Below are 20,151 nucleotides of genomic sequence, written 5' to 3'. Positions count from 1 at the left end.
CATGATGGGCAAGAACAAACATAAAATTAGACACAGAGCCTTAAAAAAAGGAGGCTACATCCATTTTTTACATATAATCAGAAATGGAGGTCAGATCATATTGTTCTGCTGCACGACTTGGGAAAAATGTCAAGGAACCCAGTGGGTGTGACAGTCACCTTTTATTCAAGGTAAATGTAAAAAATCAGTGAATTCCTTTAATGTAATAGGGTTCTCCATCCAAAATGTATGCTAAGCTGAAAAAACTGTTACTCTTAATAAAACTCAAGGATGGGGGAACTGATGGAACTACAGTTATTTCTCTACAGTATCTGTATCTGTAAGAGGCAAACAACAGAAAGGGAAAGAGAACTGGAGAGGGACCTGCAGTGTGATTCTGAGCATTTAGGTAATGTGTTGCCAGGAAAGAAGCTTGGACTGTGAACATGGAAATTGTCTCCTGCTGTTAGATTCCACCAGTGTTCTGTGAAACGGGATATTGTGCATTCTTTGTAAATAAACAGGACTGCAAAGAAACACCTGACTATCATCAATATCTCCTGCTAGGATACCAAATTTTGCCTCGTGCCAAAAGGGGTTATATTATGTGGAGAGAGAGTGTTAATTAGTAAGCTGCCATTTATATTAATTTGCTAAATAAACTACAAATACAAGCAAGAACTGTGGGACTGGATGTGCTCATTTAAATAAAAATCTCTGAGTGAGTTTTTATGCAGGCCTTTGGCTTCTAGCCAGTCATTAGTGTAATAAAATCATATACTTGGGCACACTCTGCACAACTCCCTTATGTCATGCAACTAGCCCATTCTACCCGGGTCTCTTACCTTCACAATGCTTTTTAAATCCTGCACGTAAGTCCTCTCCGTCTCCAGAATTTCTTGGACAACTCTGTCGACGTACAGGAGCTTTGGACTCGTGGGTTCCGTAACCAGGGATATGGCACAGTTTTTGCTCATTCCTTTTGGTTCAGCTTTCCTTGGCATAGTTGGCCTTTTTTCAAGACTTTCTTGTGTGTCCTCTTGCTCCATGGGCTTATTTCTGTGTAACTCACTGGAAAATCGCCTGGCTGGAATCAGCTCTAATTTTATAGCCCCAGCTTCTTTATCCTGATTAAACAACCCCAAATGGCTGTTTGAAACTAAGGTCATTCTACTGCCAAAGGAACAGTGGCTATCCCTGGAGGAGGCAGATGAGGACGTGGAACTAAAGCTGACAGGGCGGTCGCTGTCTGACAGCTCCATGGTCTTTACTCCACAGTAGCGGAAAGGTCTGTTCTCCTCGTGTAACTCTTCCCTTGCTGTCTTGGGACCAGGACTCTCTGTCATAACTGGTAAGACATCAAGAGGCAAATGATAGTCATCTAGAAAAGAAAATATTGTCATTGTCACTCATTCAGTGTAGGCATAGGCATCTTCAAAACATTTTATTTATTTATTTAGGTATTTATTTGATTTATATGCCCTTCTTCCCAACTTTGGCTCAGGGCAGCTTACAGTAAGAGCATAAAACAACTTATAGAATGAGCGAACAAGAGAATAAAACAACTCAGGTTATTAAACTAAAATCTAAAGAACTCTCCCCCACAGCAATTCCCAAACAATATTCCAGCTTAAGCCTTGCTTACTAGACAGCTGCCCAAATAGGAAGGTCAAACAGTGCTTCCGAAAGAAGCTCAGGCTCTGGTGGGCCTCCAGGGTGAAGGAGATCCAGAGCTGAGTGGGGATTGCCTAGAATGACCTCCTATGTGTTTTCACCAAACAAGCTTGGTGCACTAATGGTCCTTGCAAGAGGCTGCTCTCAGCTGACCTTAGGAATTGCAGTGGGGCATAAGGGAGAAGACAGTCCTTAGGCATGTGTACAATTAAGCACAAAAAATAGCAGCAAAACTATCTTAAGGCAGAAGACAAAAAAAACTCATGGTCTGGGGATTTGGAAGGCTCAAGGATTACTATTATAGTACAACTGCGATGTATTCCACCATTAGGTCAATTATTTCAACAGTCTAGTAGAAGCTGAAAAAAAATTACCATCAATTGGTGGTTTGGGGGTCTGCCTGAAAACATTCTGATGGTACTAATCACCTCTCATTGGGAATCTGAATGGCTTTCAAATGGAAATGTAGTTTGCATGAAGTCATGCAGAGGTCATGAGTTTGGGGAATAAGAAATCAAAATAAAATATTTTATTGGGGTCAGTTTAACCTAAATTGAAATATTTCATTTTGCTGTTCTGACAGAAAATGTTCCTTTCCTGCACGATAGAAAATCAACAGTTTGGTCTGCTCTAGTCAGAATCTCAGCTGGCTACATTTCATAAACCATGTTGGCAACTGGGATACTAGGTGGCAACTTCATTGGACAAGCCAAGAAACAAATGCACTTGTAAAATGTCCTCTCCAGGTCATGAGTGAGGCAAACTGGCCACGTAGTATGGGAAAAATTTAACGTTGGTGCCACTTATGCCACAAAACATAAGAGAATGCCAGTTTCATGGACCCCTTGCATGAACAGGTGCATTTCACTAATTTAAAAATATCATATTTTCTTACATATAATTTGCATCTTTCCCCCCAAAACCAGCTGGTGAAAATTGGAGTGTGAAACACAGCAGCTAATGCTGCCACCACTCTCCTGCTGTCAAAATTCTGGACCTGCAGGGAGCCCCACAACAAGATGACATGGGTCTGTATGCTAGGTTAGACTGCCATGTTGGGTTGGTCCATGGCTTTGGACCTGCCACATTGAGTTTGACCTGACTCAGGAGCCAGAGCACAGGTCAGACTCAGAGTGTAGCCTTGAACCTGGCACACTGGGTTGGTCCACAGGCCCCATCTGCTATGTAAGGGCGGCAACAGGTTTGGGAGCAGGCTCAGCACCATAGCTGCTGCTACTCGCTCTCCAAAAGGAAATTTTTTTTTTCCCCTCTTCAGGCCTCCCTTGAAAAAAAAGGTGTGGGTTATACAAGGAGCTGTGCTCTATGCAAGAAAATATGGTACATAAAGAAGGAAGAGGTTTGCTTTATCTCTATTATCTTGTCTGCATACTACACACACACACACACACACACACACACACATTCATGTGTATAAAACATGCTTAATAACATATGCTAATATTGTCATAAATATCAGCATTGCCACTGTAAGGCAATACAGGTTTAAAGTCAAATTCTGCTCTCTAATGTGCATGAATAGTAACACTGATTAATAATTTGCTTATGCAATAGAAAGTATGTTTTTCCCTAGAAAGACTGAGTTTAGCTCTCCTAGTGTACATATACCCAAATGTGTCCCCAAATGTATTCTTATAAGCAAGAGGAGGACCAGACCCCAAGATAATGCTATTTTACTTTTTGCTCTTTTTAGGGGTATCATATATAACTTTTCCTGAACATAGTTTCTTGAATAAGGTTTTGCTTTATATTTCTATGAAGCATAAGACATTTTCTGCATGGAACTGTTTAAAATGAAGATTATAGTAAAGTTGATGCTCCTTATTTCAGAAGGAGATAGAAAAATGTATGCTTCCTTAATGCTCTGGATAGCAAACAAAGTATGCCTTTTTGTTATCAGCCCTGGATCACTTTTCAGGCTGAGTCAAAAAGCAGAGCATAGCTGTACAGACCTAGACCCTCTTGAAAAATGGACAGGATAAATAAGATAACAGGGATACCCTTCTGCTGACTTTTCAGAAGATATATTACTAATAATACACAGCAAAGAACACCTGATTAACTGCACTTAGTTAGAGAACAAAAGGTTCCTGCTACATTCATTCACTTTATAGTCTTTCTTCCTGTTTCACTGATACGTTGGCTGGTTTTCTGATAACTTGAAGGCAGTTCATTTATTAAAAAACAAAGCACCATTTGGATCAATAAAACTGAAGTCGTAATTTTTTTTTTTAAGTATTCATAGCTAGAAGCTGTAGGAAAATGTTAACATTTCCTTTTTAAATTTCCACAGCATTCTCTTTTCTTGCTATTCAACACTTCCATAGCCTACTATCCCCCCCCCCCCCGAAAAAAAAAGCACTGTTTACAGTAGTTCAAACGTATTTGCCCTTAGAAGCTAACATAAGTATGACCTTGCAAATACCAGGGCACTGGAAAGCTACCCAAGTTTTATGTAGCACCACTTGACAACAGTTCATTTATCTTCACACAAGATGTTATAGGTATACTAAAGTTGTATAGCCAACCTAGACATGTATTGCACCATACAGAAGTCAATAAGCCAACCCAGACATGCTTGAAACTGGCTCTAGGTTTGCATAGTCTATGAGCTTCTGTAGGTTCACAAACTCTCAATTTGCTGTGAAAACCAGGAAGCAGATTATCTTCCTGTGTTTTCATGTACTGTTATAAACATTCCACGCAGTGCCAACTCCTTTTAAATTTTGCTTTAATATAAACCTGAATCTAAGCCTTAATCAAAACTTGGATCCGAATGTCTCTAAACTTCTATCTATTCTATATGTACATCTAAGAGTCTTAGCACCACAACACCTTATTAAGCGCTTATAAATTTACCTTCACAAGATCATCCTGGGTTAAGAAAGTATTATCTTCTTTCTGGAACCAAGGAAGAGAGAGACTAAACAAGAATGTTTGCCAGAAAAGGTAGGAATTGAATCAAGTCCAATGCTATGATCCATTCAACCTTCTTTTGGTAGAGTTTAGATTTGGGTTCTGTGGCTTAGGTGCAATTCCACTGTAAATACCTCTTCTATTTCTTCCTTGGCAGCCTAAATAGTACACCTACCAATTGTTGTTAACAATGGTAAAATATTACCATCCCTTAAAAACAATTTTGGCTAATATCATCATAACCACAATGACTTCCTTTTATTGACTATGCCTTAGAGAACACTGGGACTTCTTCAAAATCCTGTTCGCCCTGTGAATTTCTCTGTATTGCAAGGCAGACAAGTTTCTTTGGATAGATGGGATATCTTTTATTAGACCAATTTAACAGTTGGAAAAAAATTCTTATTTGCAAGCTTTCGGTCACCCTTCTTCAGGCATAGGAAGAGTCTTTTGGTGTTTGTGCGCTCTCCTGGGTAGAACGGAATCTGCATAACGAGCAAATTCATTACTCAAGCACCTTGAAAGCCTCATTTACAGAGCTGCTTAGCCCCGTACAGATTTCAGTGACAACATTAGGAGGCCAGAACAATCCCTACCTCTGAAAAATCAGGCTCTAATCTTACAGTTTACACAATAAGCAGGTCCTGTAAGGTCCTCTAACAAGCATATACTAATAAGTGTTGTAATGTTAAAACGTATATTTGGCCCAGGCATTACTTGTTATTTTATTAGATGTTTTCTTTATTGAATCATTTGCAATAACAATTCAAGGTTCAAACAAAAGTACTTAATTCACAATATGAAAATATACACACCTTGAGATTTGCATGCTTTAATTTAGAAATAACAGTAATTATTTGTTAGTTTGGCACCAGAGACTATAATTACAAATTTGTCAATGCTCGCAAGAAAATGTGCTGCAGGAACAAGATTTTTCTTGTTTGTGTCTTTCCATGAATTTAAGCAAAAGGTAGGCCAGGTGGCACCTTAGATACTAACTGGTTCAGAGATGCATGAGGTTATGTAGGAAACAGTCTACTTCATCAAATGCTATGAATGGACTTGAAGAAAGAAAGCATTTAAAACAGAGAGAGGAATTTGGACTTCCTCTTTTGCCTGGCTTACTCCCTGTGAAACAACAAGCAGGACATTGGCACTTAACAGGGGAGAAGTAACTAATAAAAACAATGACGTACATCTTCTGCAAGGGTAAAAGATATATTAAGACCGCATGTAAAACAAATATTTTACCTATACTGATGTTTTCTATATGCACATAGCAATCATTTGTCCCTCAAATGTGTCAAGCACCTTCAATAATTTTTTTAATAAATACACAATTTTCTCTGGGTTTCTACAGTTGTATTTACAGTAACTGTAAAAGTCTTTTCATTTTTGCTTAAAACTTTATAGTCTAGAAAAGGTTGTTTATCAAAATATGCAGTAGTATAAGGCAGTTTAAGATTTCTTTAAAAGGTAAACCTTTATATAATGACTTTATTCCTCCATATTGCTTATTACATTTGATGCATGCAGGCATACTCTATGATCAGCAACTTGAAAGTCAATGTGCTACTTGGAATTGGTACTGTTTTCTTTCTGTTGATATGAAAATTAAAGTTAAAATCCACATAATCAACATTTACCAAAAAAAAAGTCTTCACATGTTCTGAAAATTTAGCTGAAAAAATGTCAAGATTGCGGTAATTCCTTCAATTCTTAGTCATAATTTTATTTTAAAGTTTTTCATAATAAATGAAACTTGTTCAGGCTGAATGTGCAGTTGGCAGGATTGGTTAGTAAAACTTCTGCTTACAAATGAAAATTCAAAGAGAATAACTCAGAATTAAAAAACATAGATGCGGTCCAATTGCATGTTTGAAAAACAAGCACAATTAAAACAAACAGTCTGCAAAGATGCTTCCATGTTATTATTAAAAATCATTCCCCCAATTATATTTCCTTCTTTAAACATTAGTACATTGAAAACCACTGCTTTATAGAATGACCACTTGATTTTTTTTTAAATATTCAAGTCAACTAAACTTTTAGCTTTGATTACATTACTGATTGCTGAACAGAAATACACATGCACATGAACACAGCAAAGCCTGCAACGAGTATACTTGGTAAATATCATCACATTAGACAAAGACAGCATTTGCAGCAAAAAAACAACAAACACAACAAAAAAGCACCCTTGATATTATGGATTCAGTCTCAACCCTTATGTACAGTAGCTACCCTGTACTTTAACTGAACTTTGAGAAAAAAAAATCCCATCTATTAGAGATCGTAAGACAAGAAAAAACAAAATCTATCAACTAGCATGCCTCTGTTTGTCCAATTAATCTCCCCACTATGCCATATTTAACATAGAATAGCATTCTGTCATATCAAAGCATGCTAATGTCCCAGAACATTGTTGCAAGGGAAAATCCTCTGCGACAGTATCTCACCACTGTGGAATGTCTCTGGCTCCTTGCACAGAGAATGAACAAGTTGCTCTCTATCCCATAAACACTCCCCAAACAACTCGCAGCCTACCTGTGTAAAAGAGGATTAAACACACCTTCTCCCTTCAGCTGTTCCACAATTACCTCATTGGGCACTCAGGTAAAATGAGACGCTCTTGCTAGTTTGCACAGCTCCTTAGGTAGAAATATTGCATGAGTCAGCTTTTATCTACCAAACCCCTAAACACAAAGGCTTCACAGAAACCTGATTCACAACTTTCTCACTGCTTTTTCCCAGTGCACCAGCCACAGTCTTCAGCATCGCTAAGAGCCTTAAATGAAACATGACATCATTCAATTCAGGAACAGGACAATAGGCACCACTGTGGGTGCCTTTAAAATGCACACTTCACTGAGCAACACCCTACAACTTCCATTCTTTCAAGCACCAAGCTGTAAAAATATCACATACTGCACACCTCCACCGCATTTCTTATTTTTCATCTCTTGATTTGCTAGACAATGTTGATAAGCATGCAAAATGAACCAATCATTTAATGAATGGTATTGTGAAATACAGTACATGTAAAAGATCTCCTGTAAATCTGTGACACTAACTAAAATTACATCTTATAATGCTTTTATACAGCAAGTCTAGGGAAACGTTCCAAGTTAGTTGGTAAAATGTTGCCAATTTTAAAGTAAAAAAAAAAAACAACAGAGCTTTTTTAGAAAATCAAGATTAAAACCAGAAACAACTACTCATTGATGAACTGTGGTGAGACAAAGTAGAACAAAAAGGAGCATGTTTATAGGAAAGGTACAGGAAGAAAGAAAAGAAAGATTAGATCTTTATTAAACTTGCTCCTAACATTTTTATAGAGCCAAAAGGGCATAGCCCTACTAGGTGCTGGGCATCCCTTCTCACTAGAGAGTGAAAGTTTGAAACCCCTTCCCTGCTCCTCCACCAGAGCATCTCTTTGATGGCCTAGCACAATACAAACTGGTCCACATTCTGTAGCAGGGTGAAGAAAGGTGAAAAGGGGTAGGAAAGACAGAGAAGAAAAAGCAAAGAGTAGGAAGTAAGATAAAGATCAAGGGCTAGAAATTATAAATGCAGAAACATCAAAGCAGGAAAAGAAGCAAACTTACAAGTCACAAAGAAAATATAAAAGACACCATGAGTGAGGGGAGAATGAGACAAAACACTATGGAGAATATAGCCAGGTATGTTCTGTTGCATCTCCATTGCTGCCCTTTGATGTGACTTGTTTGACTTTTATTTTGAAAAGGGAGAAGAAATGAAGAATTTCATAGATTTCATAGACATTAGGGCTGGAAGGGACCTCGGAAGATCATCGAGCCAGCACCCTGCCCCAGGGGCAGGAAGTCACCTGGGGTCATAGGATCCCAGCAAGATAAACGTCCAAACACTTCTAGGAAAAGAAACGGTGCATTGTTTTTCTCTCCTATGCACATTGCCCATGACCAGAATGGTCTTCTGCCTTAATTCCATTCTCCACTTTGACCCAGTCTCAGTCTGACAGTCTGGTTACTCTAGTCTTGACTCTTCCTTTCTTTACAGTCAATGCCTGCTTTGCCTTTCCCTAGATTGCCTGTGAGATCTACAGCACAACTCTTTCTCTGATTCTACCTGCACTAGTTAATGAACACTTCAAAGTGAATGACATGCTAACAGGTTGACCTTACACTGGTCTACTAGGGTTGCAGACACTCTTCCAGATGGGAAAGCAGAGGAAAGCTGCAAAGATGGGTACGTCATAATCAGTGATCTGGGTTTTCTGTTTGCCACATAAAAATGTGGCAAAACATGGATTTTCTCTTTTAAAGGAGGAAAAAGAGGATTTTCTCATTTAAAGGGGAAAAAATGTGGGAAACCACAGGTTTTCTGTTGGAGGCTGGCAGAGTTCAGTTCAGGCTGCTTGGGGAGTGGGATGCATGTGGTCAGCAGTACAGCCAGGCAGCGGTGGAAAGCAGCTCCCCCACTACCTGCAGGTAAGTCTTTGTGGCAGAGAAGGATATAGGTGACATGTGATGGGGGGGAGGACACACTGAGGCAGCCATAGTGAGGGATGGAGTGGGGAAGGGCTGGCGACTGGGGCTGAGGGCATTGGGAGTGAGGGGCACTGGCAGGGGGAGCCATGGCTTGGGAGTGAGGGACAACAGCATGGGCAGGGGCAGGGCACCAGCATATCAGGGCTGCTCAATGCCGCAAAACAGTGAAGGAGGGACAGACACAGATGGACCCGCTTCCTAGTGAATGAAGGCAGCAGGGGGAACTCTGATTTTCTATAATAAAAAAAACAAAATCAAACGTCAAAATATATAGGTATTTAGAATTTATTTTATTATATTGATTGAGGTACTGTTAAATTTCCAAAGTGTTTTAAAATTGTAAATATATCAATAAAACATTGTGCTCAACTGATACCTATATATCAGTGTTTCATTTTAATCATGGAAAAATGCAGATTTGGGGGTTTTTTTCATCAAAGACTTTTGAATTCTTTATCTGAGAATTTGGGATTGTAAAACAGAGAAAACCTGGATTGCTGGTCATAATGATGATCTTCCAGCCACATGCTAAAAGAGATGGCATATTGTAATGGGGTGAAGAGAAGGCAAATGGGTTTCCGGACAGCACCACCAATTCTTTGCATGGACAATTAAGAAGGTTCTTATGACAGCAGATCCATCACTGGTCTGCATAAAGTGGAGCTTTAAAACCATCCTTATGCTTATAATTTACTCATTCTCCTTCATCAAATGACCTTGCCTCCATTTTGATCTTTCCTAAACAACACGTCCTAAAAATAAATTCTTTCATAGCAATACTGAGTTAAAGAAACAAAGTGAAAACACATGGCTATGAGTCATTGCCATGAATCAGTTTCATCTGGACCTTCTTTGCTGCCAGGATAAAGGTCCTTTAAGTCTAACCTTATAGATCAATTGCTTGTGAGCCATGTGGATACCAACTAAACTGAATCAGTACTAGAAAACTGTGAACTCAAATTCTGAAAAAATAGCAGGCTGAAAAGGAGAACCTCAAAACATACAATTCTAATGATTATGATGATCTCGTGAGTTTTAGATGCTTGGGATAAGAAACAAGGTACTGCACATATCTCTGTACCTTGGTTTCCTCTTGCACCCTTTGCTTTTCTTGTCTAACTCGGTGGTAAATATTTTGGGGCTCGGGTTATCTCTTGCCGTATATGCATGCAGTGTCCAGCCTTGCTCGGGGCTTCTATGAGCCACTGTTATACTAATTAATAATACTGAACTCAATAAAAGTGAAAAGGCTTCTAATCCTCCACCAACTTTACTAAGATTCTGATATTAGGGCCCAGTTCAGAAGTAATGAGTTGGGGGAGAAAGGAGGGTAGGGACCTGGCAAGCTGATAATGAAAGCTCCCTGATTCTGAGTCATTCCATAAGGGCAAAAAAGGGTAAAAGCTGTAAGGGAGCAGACTTGAATTTCTGTTATTGAAATAACTGACAGAAGACATAAGGGACCTGGAAACAGCAAGGAATAGGGTGCAGCCAATCTTTTTTCTATTGCGCATGTCTCTCTCTCTCTCTCTCCTTTCCCTCTGCACATACCTGTTCATTTTTACTATTTCCCAAATCTCCTTTTTCCTTGCCAACCAGTTGAGAATCATCCTATATAGCAGGTTTCTCCAGTATAAGATCTTTGGCTACTTTAAAGTCACTTTGCACTCAGTCAACATGACCCTTAAATATTTATCTTAATAAAATCCATAGGTCCATAGAAATGGCAGAAAATGAAGAAAGCTGGAATACTTCATTGTTTTCCTCTCTTCCCTCCTTTAATCTGCATTGTCTCAGAGGGGTAACCTGGTTGTTTTGTTTTGTTTTCTGCAAAGCATTCAGACTTTTGGGTTCTATTGCTATAAAGACTGTTTATTAATAAATCATTGCATTGTAACAATATTACATAATTTGTTTCAAATCAAAAGCTAGGTTTTATAAACTTAGTAAACTACATTTATAGTTGAGAGCTGATGTCATACTGTAAGTCATGATTAGCTAAGAAGTTACTTAAGAAAGATGTTCCCTTTAGCAATATTAAAAATGCACATAATGCAACCAAAGCGTACACTCAGGCTCAAGTTCTTCTGGAGGACATTCTGACATCTTTACTGAAAGTGCAGTGTAATGTATTAATAACTCTCTGCAATGCAGTAGCTATTTAATCTGTATACAGTACTGCAGAGTCCTAGCAAAAGAAACAACCTATCACATGCTGCTGATGCACTGCAACACAAGTAAAGTATATGTCTCTAAAGCTCCATTTACAGGCCTTTCAAAGTATGGTTCATTTTCCCTGTGAAATTTATTTTGGATTTGCAAAATAGAAAAAAGAAAAAAAAAGAAAAAATAGCTCGTTATCATCACATCTGCAACCCAGATTACACAAAACCATTTTGATAGAGATACAAATGTAGGAATAAACACATCATTCTTCTTTCTAGATGGGATAACAATACAGTTAGGAAAGATTTGACATTTCTTTCTTCCTAGACTGGCATTTAGTGCAAAGGAAGAGTAACAGCAAGATGCCTGATAGCATGCTGCTTGAATTCTTAATAAATATGTATATGCCACGTGTTTTATCTAACAGAATTAATGGTTATTCTCCTTTATTCACAATCCTATTCCTGGTGCTCAACACAAAACAGGGAAAGGAACTGTTAACACCATCCTAAATCACATTACATCATCATCTTAACTATGTGTGGACATTGTTCCTTTCTTCCATTTGTTCCTCCCTTGATCAGTTGGCTGCTCTAAGCAACAGTTCTGTCATGCCAATAAACCATTGGTTTTCTGCGGCTAAGTACAAAGTCAAAAAGCTCAATGCTAAATTGATTCAGATTTTGCAGGTTAATCTAAGCTGTGTAGATTGAACCAATAAACAGGTAAACAGAGATTCATTTTTGATTCTGCAAATGAAGGCAGATGCCTGCAGCGGCTCAGGCCAGAAGCTGGGAGGCACTACAGCATGCTTACCTGCTTGGCTGGAGCAGCTTGGCCCACCCTACAAGAGGAGCTTGTGGAAGTGCAAAGAATCCTGGGATGCTGGGGGACTGTGAGTTAACTTGAATCTTGAGGGGATCTGGGACCAAAGTTCAATAAAACGATTTAACCTAAATCTGTTAAGTTCAATACTACATACATCCAGGTTTATCTTAAACTGGTTTTGGCCATTTTGAAAGTGGTTTATGGGCACTGAACTTCTGTTGTATTACAGATTTGAACCAGTTTCCAATCACTTATACCAGTTTATGTTTAATTTCTATGCCTAGTCTGGATGTTCAATCTCATTCCAAACAGGCTAAAATGCTGCTAAAGTTCATAACCTCTTAGGCTCAACTACTGTAGTGCTAGCAAATTGGAATTCTGCCTGTTGTCACTCTAAATATAACACAATGCATTTGGTCCTCTAACAGGACTATTCTACGTGTTTTCTTAGATTAAATTAATTCTTGGCTACAAAGAGAAATTTGAGAGTTTTAGGTGTAGAATAATTAACCATTTCTATAAAGACATGCACCTTTTCAATAACTACATTCAGCAGCTTTAAAATAATACTTAAGCAGAACAGTTACACTTCGTAAAAGTCATCCAAACATGCCACTATGAAAATGCTATCATATTTACTTGAATCAAGAAAATATGTGGGGGCACATAATCATCATAGGGAAAAAAGCCCGTTATCTTACATGTGCATAAAAGGAAGCCTCATTAAATACATTGTCTATCACTGTCTAGAAGCAGCATGGGCTCAGTAATAGAAGCCAACTATGATGTTGATTAAATGCAGCCAACACCTGAGCATAACTATAAACCACAGAGAGCACATGCGACAAACATACTGATGGGGACCTACCAAAAGGATAGGCTAGTGTAGCCCATTTGAATAAGATATATGGTAGTGCCCACTGTATGCAGTCCCACTTAGCACCAACTCTTTTTGAAGTCATCGTGAGTCACCACATTTAATATATTTTTACTTCCTCTTCACTCCCACAGCTGAGCTGCACCTTTCTATCCCATTTCCAAGGAGTCCGGTTTCTTCACTAGCCTTAAATGTCTGGCAAACATCACCAAACAGGGCCCAAAACAGTTCACCTGGAATCCCTGTCGGCCTCACTAAGCCTGTCACTTATGATTATTATGGCCCTACCTTCCATGAGGCGGAGCCAGATCAGGTGGCCCTGTGCCTCATCTGCATATAAAGTTGAAGGATCCCAGGACTCATGACAAGAACACCCAGTTCCAGTCCTGAGTGGGGGCTAATTGGCACATGGATCCTTTGTGGGGGGTATCAGGAGTTCTGTCTTTCTCTCTGTCTCTCCTTTTGGCTTTGGACTAATACCATGCATTAGAGATGCACCGATACATGAGTATGATATCAGATCGGTACCGCTACAAAGAAAATTGGTTGTATTGGAAATTGGCCCAATGGGGCTGATAATTTGGCTGATAAATGCCCGTGTGTGCATGCAGGTGCAGTGCAGTACTCAGGCAGCAAGGAGCACAGCCTGGCAGCATGGAGAGCTGCCTCCAGCTTGTGAGTCCATTGTGGTGAAAGGGGAGTGGGGAGGGAAAGTGCATGGGGGACGTAGAGCACAGGACAGATGCACAGCTCATTGGAGGGAGCTACCCCTGCTACACACACCCCAGGAGGGCACAGGGGGTGTGTACCCCTGGATCTGCATGGGGCAGGGCAGGGCAGGCGAGTTGCAGCTGCAGGGTAGAGCTGGGGCCGTAAAGGACTCTTCTTGCCAGGGGCTGGGCTTGAGACAGGGGCTATGGAGGGAGTTGTAGCCACCCCAGATTTCATTGTAGCTGCCTCCTAGCACCACCACTGCCGTGTACCTGGTGCAGCCCTGGGGCACTTCATGGTACATTGGGGGAAGTGAGGGTTAAGCTGGTCAGAGCCAGGGCTGCGCTGGATGCATGGCGGAGGTGGTGCTGGGAGGGAGCTAGAGCAAAATTTGGGGTAGCGGCAGCCCCTTCATAGCCTCTACCCCAAGCCCAGCGACCCCCGGCACAGCCACAATTCCAGCCCGCAGCTGTAACCCACCTCACCCTGCCCCACGCAGATTTGGAGGCACACATTGACCTTGCCCTCCTGGGGTGTATGCAGTGGCAGGAGCCGCCCCCCTGATGAGCTGTGGGTCCATTCCATGCGCTGCCCCAACCCACCTGGGCTGGGCAGCACCTGCACCTGTCCCCTCCCTCACCACGGGGAGGGGCTGATCTGCTCCTCCACGCCCCTTCTCTCCCTGCTCCCCTTCCACCACAACGGACTTACCAGCTGGAGGCAGCTTTCCATGCTGTATCGGAAATTGGATCTATATCAGCTGATATGCCTCCTTAAAAAATCGGATACTGGTATGGGCCCCAATAATCTCTATTGGTGCACCCCCACCATACGTAGTTTGTACTCTATGTAAATTGGTACAAAAGTGCTGCCTGAAAGTGTGTTTATGGAATACCTGTGGTAAAACTTGCAGCAGTTCACAAAAGGTAAACTGCATCAATGCTGGATGAACTAAGTTTATTCTATGGGTACCTGTTATAATTTTCTTATATACAAGTAACTACAGGTATATTTATATAAAGGACAGTTTTTTCAAATTTGTCCCTCACTTCCATATGCTCAGGTAAAGCAGGGTCTGTCAGTAAAGGGGAGCAGGGCAAGGAGCTGTAGGGGGAAGAAGTTGGTAGGGGCAGAGGGTAAGGGGGCTACCTGACCTCCTCCTCTCCTGATTTATTTACCTTGCTATAGCAGAGGGAGAGGGACATATTCAAGATAAACCTCCAGTTATTAGATTCTATGCCTGGAAAATTATAACAAAATTACATATTTTCCATATATAGAATCTAATTATGGGGGGGGGACTGTCTGATATTTAGGGTCATATTATATTCAAGTAAATACAGTATTCATCTAAAACTCCCCTCCGACATTCTACACTGAAGGAATTCACAAGTATAAATATCCAGTATGACAACAAAATTTGTTACCAGCATTATAAGCATTGTGTTTAATACTGTTCATGTCAAGCTTTTCCACCCAAAAAAAGGCATTCATACCTAAACAAGCACACTGTCCAACATGCAGTTCATTGAAAGAGCTACCATTCTGATCAAAAACCTGGACTGAGAGCAAAGGCAATGTTCAGAGGAAGAATACAGAATATTAAAGATGGCCTTAGTTTCCAGATAAATTATTTCACATATTTGTTCTTGAACTGGTGGCACTGGAAGTTAAGGTAATACAACTGGACTTGTACTAACAGTTGTTTACATTTAAAATAATTAACACACAAACCACCACACCTTTCCTCTGAACTTCCTGTCTAATTCTAACTTGAACCAAAAAACAACAATATTCACTTATTTTTTGGAAAGGAATTATTAAATCACAAACAAAAAAGCCCAGAAATATGGATTCTGTTCCATCCTTGTGACACACTAGCTCCATTACCTGGGGTTAGTCCATTATACCTTCCCTATACCTAATCAACTGAAAGGCAACGATGTTTTTCATGGGGGTGTTATGAGCATAAGCCACTTGAGTCAATAACTGATAAATGAACCACTTAAGTCAATGACTGATAAATGCCATTAATGTTTGCAAATAACCATGGGAGTTTTGGAATAATGGATGCTAGGGAAGGTCAAAGTGGTACATTTCTATAGCAAAAAATTAACAAAAATTGTCAAGCTTTTGCCAATAAGAAAAATGTAGAGTAAGATCATGCAGTGTTCCAGTGGATGACACATAATTTTAAACAGCAGATATGTCTGGGCAGTTAGTTTGCAAGCCATTACAAAAATTTAAAGGAGCAAGTTCAAAAGAACACAATGGACTTGTGTTCTTCTCATTCTGCTCCTTCCACAACCCGTAGGTGGGTACTTTATACAAGCTTCATCCAGAAAACTAACAGCCAAATAGCAACAAAGTAGCTGGCCAGAGCAGAGGGCCAAGCTGATCTCAGTATTAGTTACACAAAAACAGCAGCTCGTTAATCATCTGCTGTATCTACCCTGCCTCCGGTTGCACTAGCCAGCACTGCCATGAAAACATGCCCCACCCACTCGCTTCCACTCAGTACATGCCCAATGCTGAAAAAAACAGCTTGTCGTTGCTTTCTGGCCTGTGCCCAGCACTACTTTCAGGCTCCCAGTCTTTGGCATGCAATGAGAGCAATGTCATTTCAATGGTGAGTGGGTGATTTTCTTTGGCTTGCACTGTGTAGGAGCAAGCAAGTGGAGCCTGTTTTCACAGCTCTACTCCATGGCACCATCCAACAGTCTAACTTTGCCCTGTGCCTTTCAGTCAGAGGCGAACCATCAACCTTTTGTCCACGTTGGTTCTGGAACATCTCTTTAAACACCTTGGCTTGCTCCTTAAAGCCACTCACATTCTTCCACTGTCGTTGTTGCTGAGCTTTAAGGTGTCACTCAGCATCACAGAGGCGTACTCAGAGAGATGAAGTGAAGGAAACATCCACAGGCTCACTCTAAAGAAGTTGCTTTGAAAGAATCTATAACTACACGTAATACCACAGAGCATACTATTATTGTTTTACTACTACTATTATTGTTTGCAAGCAAGTCTTTGAGAACGTTTCTTATGGAGAAACCACACCATCTTCTCACAGCTCTGCACTCATATATTCTAGCAAAAAAACAAGAGCAAGAAAGAAAATAGTCTCAGAAGATCCCTATAGCAGGTGAAATTAATATTTACAGCACTGAATCAACAGTTTCCAAATCAACCTTTTAATTTCTAAGATGAAAAGCTCTAAAATTCATGCTTCAAAGGCAACAAGTTAAAAGATAAAAATCCCAGATCAGGGATCCTAAACTGAGCACTGAATGTAAAACTCAGGAACTCATTCTGTCACATGTCTTCTTCTGCACTTTCTTCTGACAAAACAGTAATCATCCCATTTCTGTAAAAAAAATACCTGGTATATCTTCTATGTGGGGACAATGTCCCTCCTTCGTAGAAAGCTACAAGTGTTAAGGTCTTAAAAGCTTTCATTTTCTAGCATTAATGGGGAAAATGGGCAGATGTTTTAGTAGAACTTTAATGGCATAAAAAACACTTTCCCCCCTGACCCTTCTATTTGGAAAGTTAATAAAATGGTCCTGGTTCTTGAAAGTTCTAGGGGCAATCAGAACAGACAACAAAAACACAGAACTAGGAAAGAGGAAAAGGATCAGGAAACTTTTAAAAGATCTTATTCAAGAAAATGCATTGCTACAATTTGTAAGAAGTTTTAAAGAGAAAGATAAAATATTGAAGAAAAGATGTTATGAAATTCCTAAACCATCTTCTCTCTGCTTCTTTTATTTCACCATTAATGATAGTGTTTGTGTTTTATTGTCAGGCAAGTTTCGTTGGATAAATGTGATAACTTTTATTAGGCCAATTAAATAGTTGGAAAAATTGTTCTTTGCAAGCTTTCAGGTACAAGAGTGTGTTTTATTATCACACTCTTTAAACATTGTAAAAACATTTTTTTTTTAATTGGAAAGTCCAAATACCCCAGCCATCACTGTATATGTAAATAGTAAATAATACTCATGCCTACCAATGCACTCTGATTGCATTTATAATTATACTCAGTAAATAACTTGGAGATAGGCATCCCCAAATTCTGTTTTGAGCAGACAGATAAAAAACAGCTTCTGTTTAAGTGCCAATTAAAAACCTTCTTCTTAATAGATTCCTCAAGGTGCATTTATTTGTTAAAGTTTCCCCCTTTCACATGAAAGATTCTTAATTGACCTTCCCAAACAAAGTTTAACACTATTCAGAAGTTTTGCTGGCTTGGTTTAGCGTCTTGTTTTTTGTGGTTTGGAAGGTGCAAATCTGTCATTTTTAATAGACTGTACCCAAACCAAAATCCCAGATCCAATATCCATAACTCTAAAATGTGGAGAAGCTCAGCTGGGAGCATAAGTATCATGGTCCAGGCTAATCTCTGAAAAAAATATGAAAAGGATGTACTTTAGCCTTTGCTGTTTCAACTTCAGGATCTGCTGTCCAGCAACCAGATGGTTCAATCTTTTTTGTCAGTTGCATTCTTAAATAAAAGTCAAAGGTTACGCAATGACATCCTACTCAAATACAAACTATTAGCTAATTCAACCTACCACTGGTATTTAAGAAGTGCTCCCATTACTTACCTATGAGCATTGTTCCTTAAAAAACAAAAAAAATAAAAAATAAAAACCAACTCAATAAAAGCAACATTTTCTTTCAGACCTCAGCTTAAGAGAAAATGCAAAATTGTAAATCCTCATTTAAGCTCCTCCGTGTCTTGACAACATCTTTCCTTCATTTCAAATGGAGTTTTCTATCTTGCCCTGAGTCAGGCTTCTTGTCTGAGACAGACATCCCAGCGTGAAGCTTGCATACTAGAAAAGAAAGAAAAACAGTCCTTCCACTTTCTCTTGTCTTCTGCAGTAAGAGTGCGGAGCTGCAAAACCTCCCTAGGGCATACACCACCTACAACTAAGACGGGTAAAAACAACTTGTTGCAGATTGTGTACCAAGAACAGAAAAATCCTCTTCTTCCTCTACTTACTACTCCCACACTCCCTCAAAATGCACAGTTAGGAGACTACAAGTTTAAAATCAGATTCTCTCATTCTGTCCAGACATACTTAGAGCTATCAGACTTTTCATTTCTGAACAATGCTGCACATTCACTATTGAGCTCTGAAGCACAGTGAAACTCTGGGAGGCCACTATGTTGGTATTATTTCACTGAGTACAGCCTGTTACCACAGCTATTAGCTGGCATGCTCACTTTTCAAATCTCAATCTCTCTGGAAACCCTGGGCTACCATTATTTTATTACAAAGAGCCACATGTTAAAAGGAGTAGTTGGGCTTTCCCCTTTTTATGTTCTTTTGCTTTAAAAATAATACACTTATCTCTGTATTATCTATGCAGGGTCTCTTTGAAAATCTCCTTTCTTTTACAATACATGCATAGAAAGCATTTAAACTTTATTTTCTATATACCAAAAATTTTATTGGAAAAGGTTTTTTAATCCTAACATTAAAATCAGTGGCAGAAAGAAAAACCATTTATGTTAAATAAACATCTAAATACATGGTCTTGCTTGGAAGTAGTGGTTTATACAACCTGTTCATAGATTTATTCCTTTCTTTTCAAGGAAGTCATATCCCATTTGGCAGAACCTGTATTTTTAATTAAAAATATAAGCAAGCATTTTTCCCTGCATAGTCGTCTTTCTATTAAAATTCCACCGTAGCCAGTGAGGATACCAATCCATTTCAAAATGGTATTTCTGCAAACACCAATAAGTACTGAATACTATCAATCACAGCACTAGCCATGTTTTCCCGTAACACAATTATTCCAAAAGAAAGCAAAACTGGTTCATTTTGCTAGTCGCTGCCTTTGGATACAGGATTGAGTTACTGTAGTTTCAACTATGAAGTTCTTTCAGCTATCTAAACAATAAATTAAAATGCCTACTAATTAAAAATCAGACTCAAAATATGTTAACATCTTTAAAACTATGCACTGAACATGCCAACTATAAATTAATTACAGGACACTTTCAAGACTAGTGAAATATTTTTGGGTAGCATTCCACTCCTAGTGGAACTAGAGCAGAATTCTTTCTAAACAACAACAAAGGCTTCCAGCACTAAAAGCTTGGACATCATACAACAAGGAGAGCCAAGCTGACCACAGTCATATTGTTGCTGCTCCCATGGTAACTGTTGCACTGCTTTGAGCTGTGTTCAGATACAACATAAAAAGCCTAGGAGCTTCATGGCTAGACAGTAATATGCATACTTTACAAGGGAGAACTGAACACACAAATGCTGTATATCCAAAACCTGCTACTAGACACAGCAAAGTTATTCCTATAAGAGTGAAATAACTGGTAAATAGGATTATTATACTTACATCACAAACATTACCAAGGAAATATCCCCCTGTAACTGCCATACAGATTAGGGCTGTGCAAAGCTTTGGAGATTTGGC

The 20,151-nt window shown here is 39.4% G+C and overlaps 1 protein-coding gene across 3 annotated transcripts in view; it reads right to left on the bottom strand.

The window, feature by feature from the left end:
* PLEKHG1 (pleckstrin homology and RhoGEF domain containing G1) overlaps positions 1-20,151 on the bottom strand; it is a 203,073-nt gene that overhangs the window by 84,526 nt on the left and 98,396 nt on the right. The window contains exons 1-2 of one of the 3 annotated variants that reach the window (XM_019488324.2): positions 18,309-18,678; positions 825-1,360 (exon numbers count right to left, since the gene is read on the bottom strand). In XM_019488324.2, coding sequence (XP_019343869.1) covers positions 825-1,360; positions 18,309-18,318 — 546 coding nt within the window. In that variant the 5' untranslated portion in view covers positions 18,319-18,678. Of the gene's footprint in view, positions 1-824; positions 1,361-7,134; positions 7,421-18,308; positions 18,679-20,151 lie in introns of those variants that run through there. The other 2 variants (XM_019488326.2, XM_014605490.3) reach the window with 2 other exon arrangements.

The sequence above is a fragment of the Alligator mississippiensis genome, chromosome 1 (assembly GCF_030867095.1).
Source record: "Alligator mississippiensis isolate rAllMis1 chromosome 1, rAllMis1, whole genome shotgun sequence".
NCBI lineage: Eukaryota > Metazoa > Chordata > Crocodylia > Alligatoridae > Alligator > Alligator mississippiensis.
The sequence above is the reverse complement of the archived record's forward strand: the minus strand, read 5'-3'. Positions and strand labels throughout refer to the sequence as shown.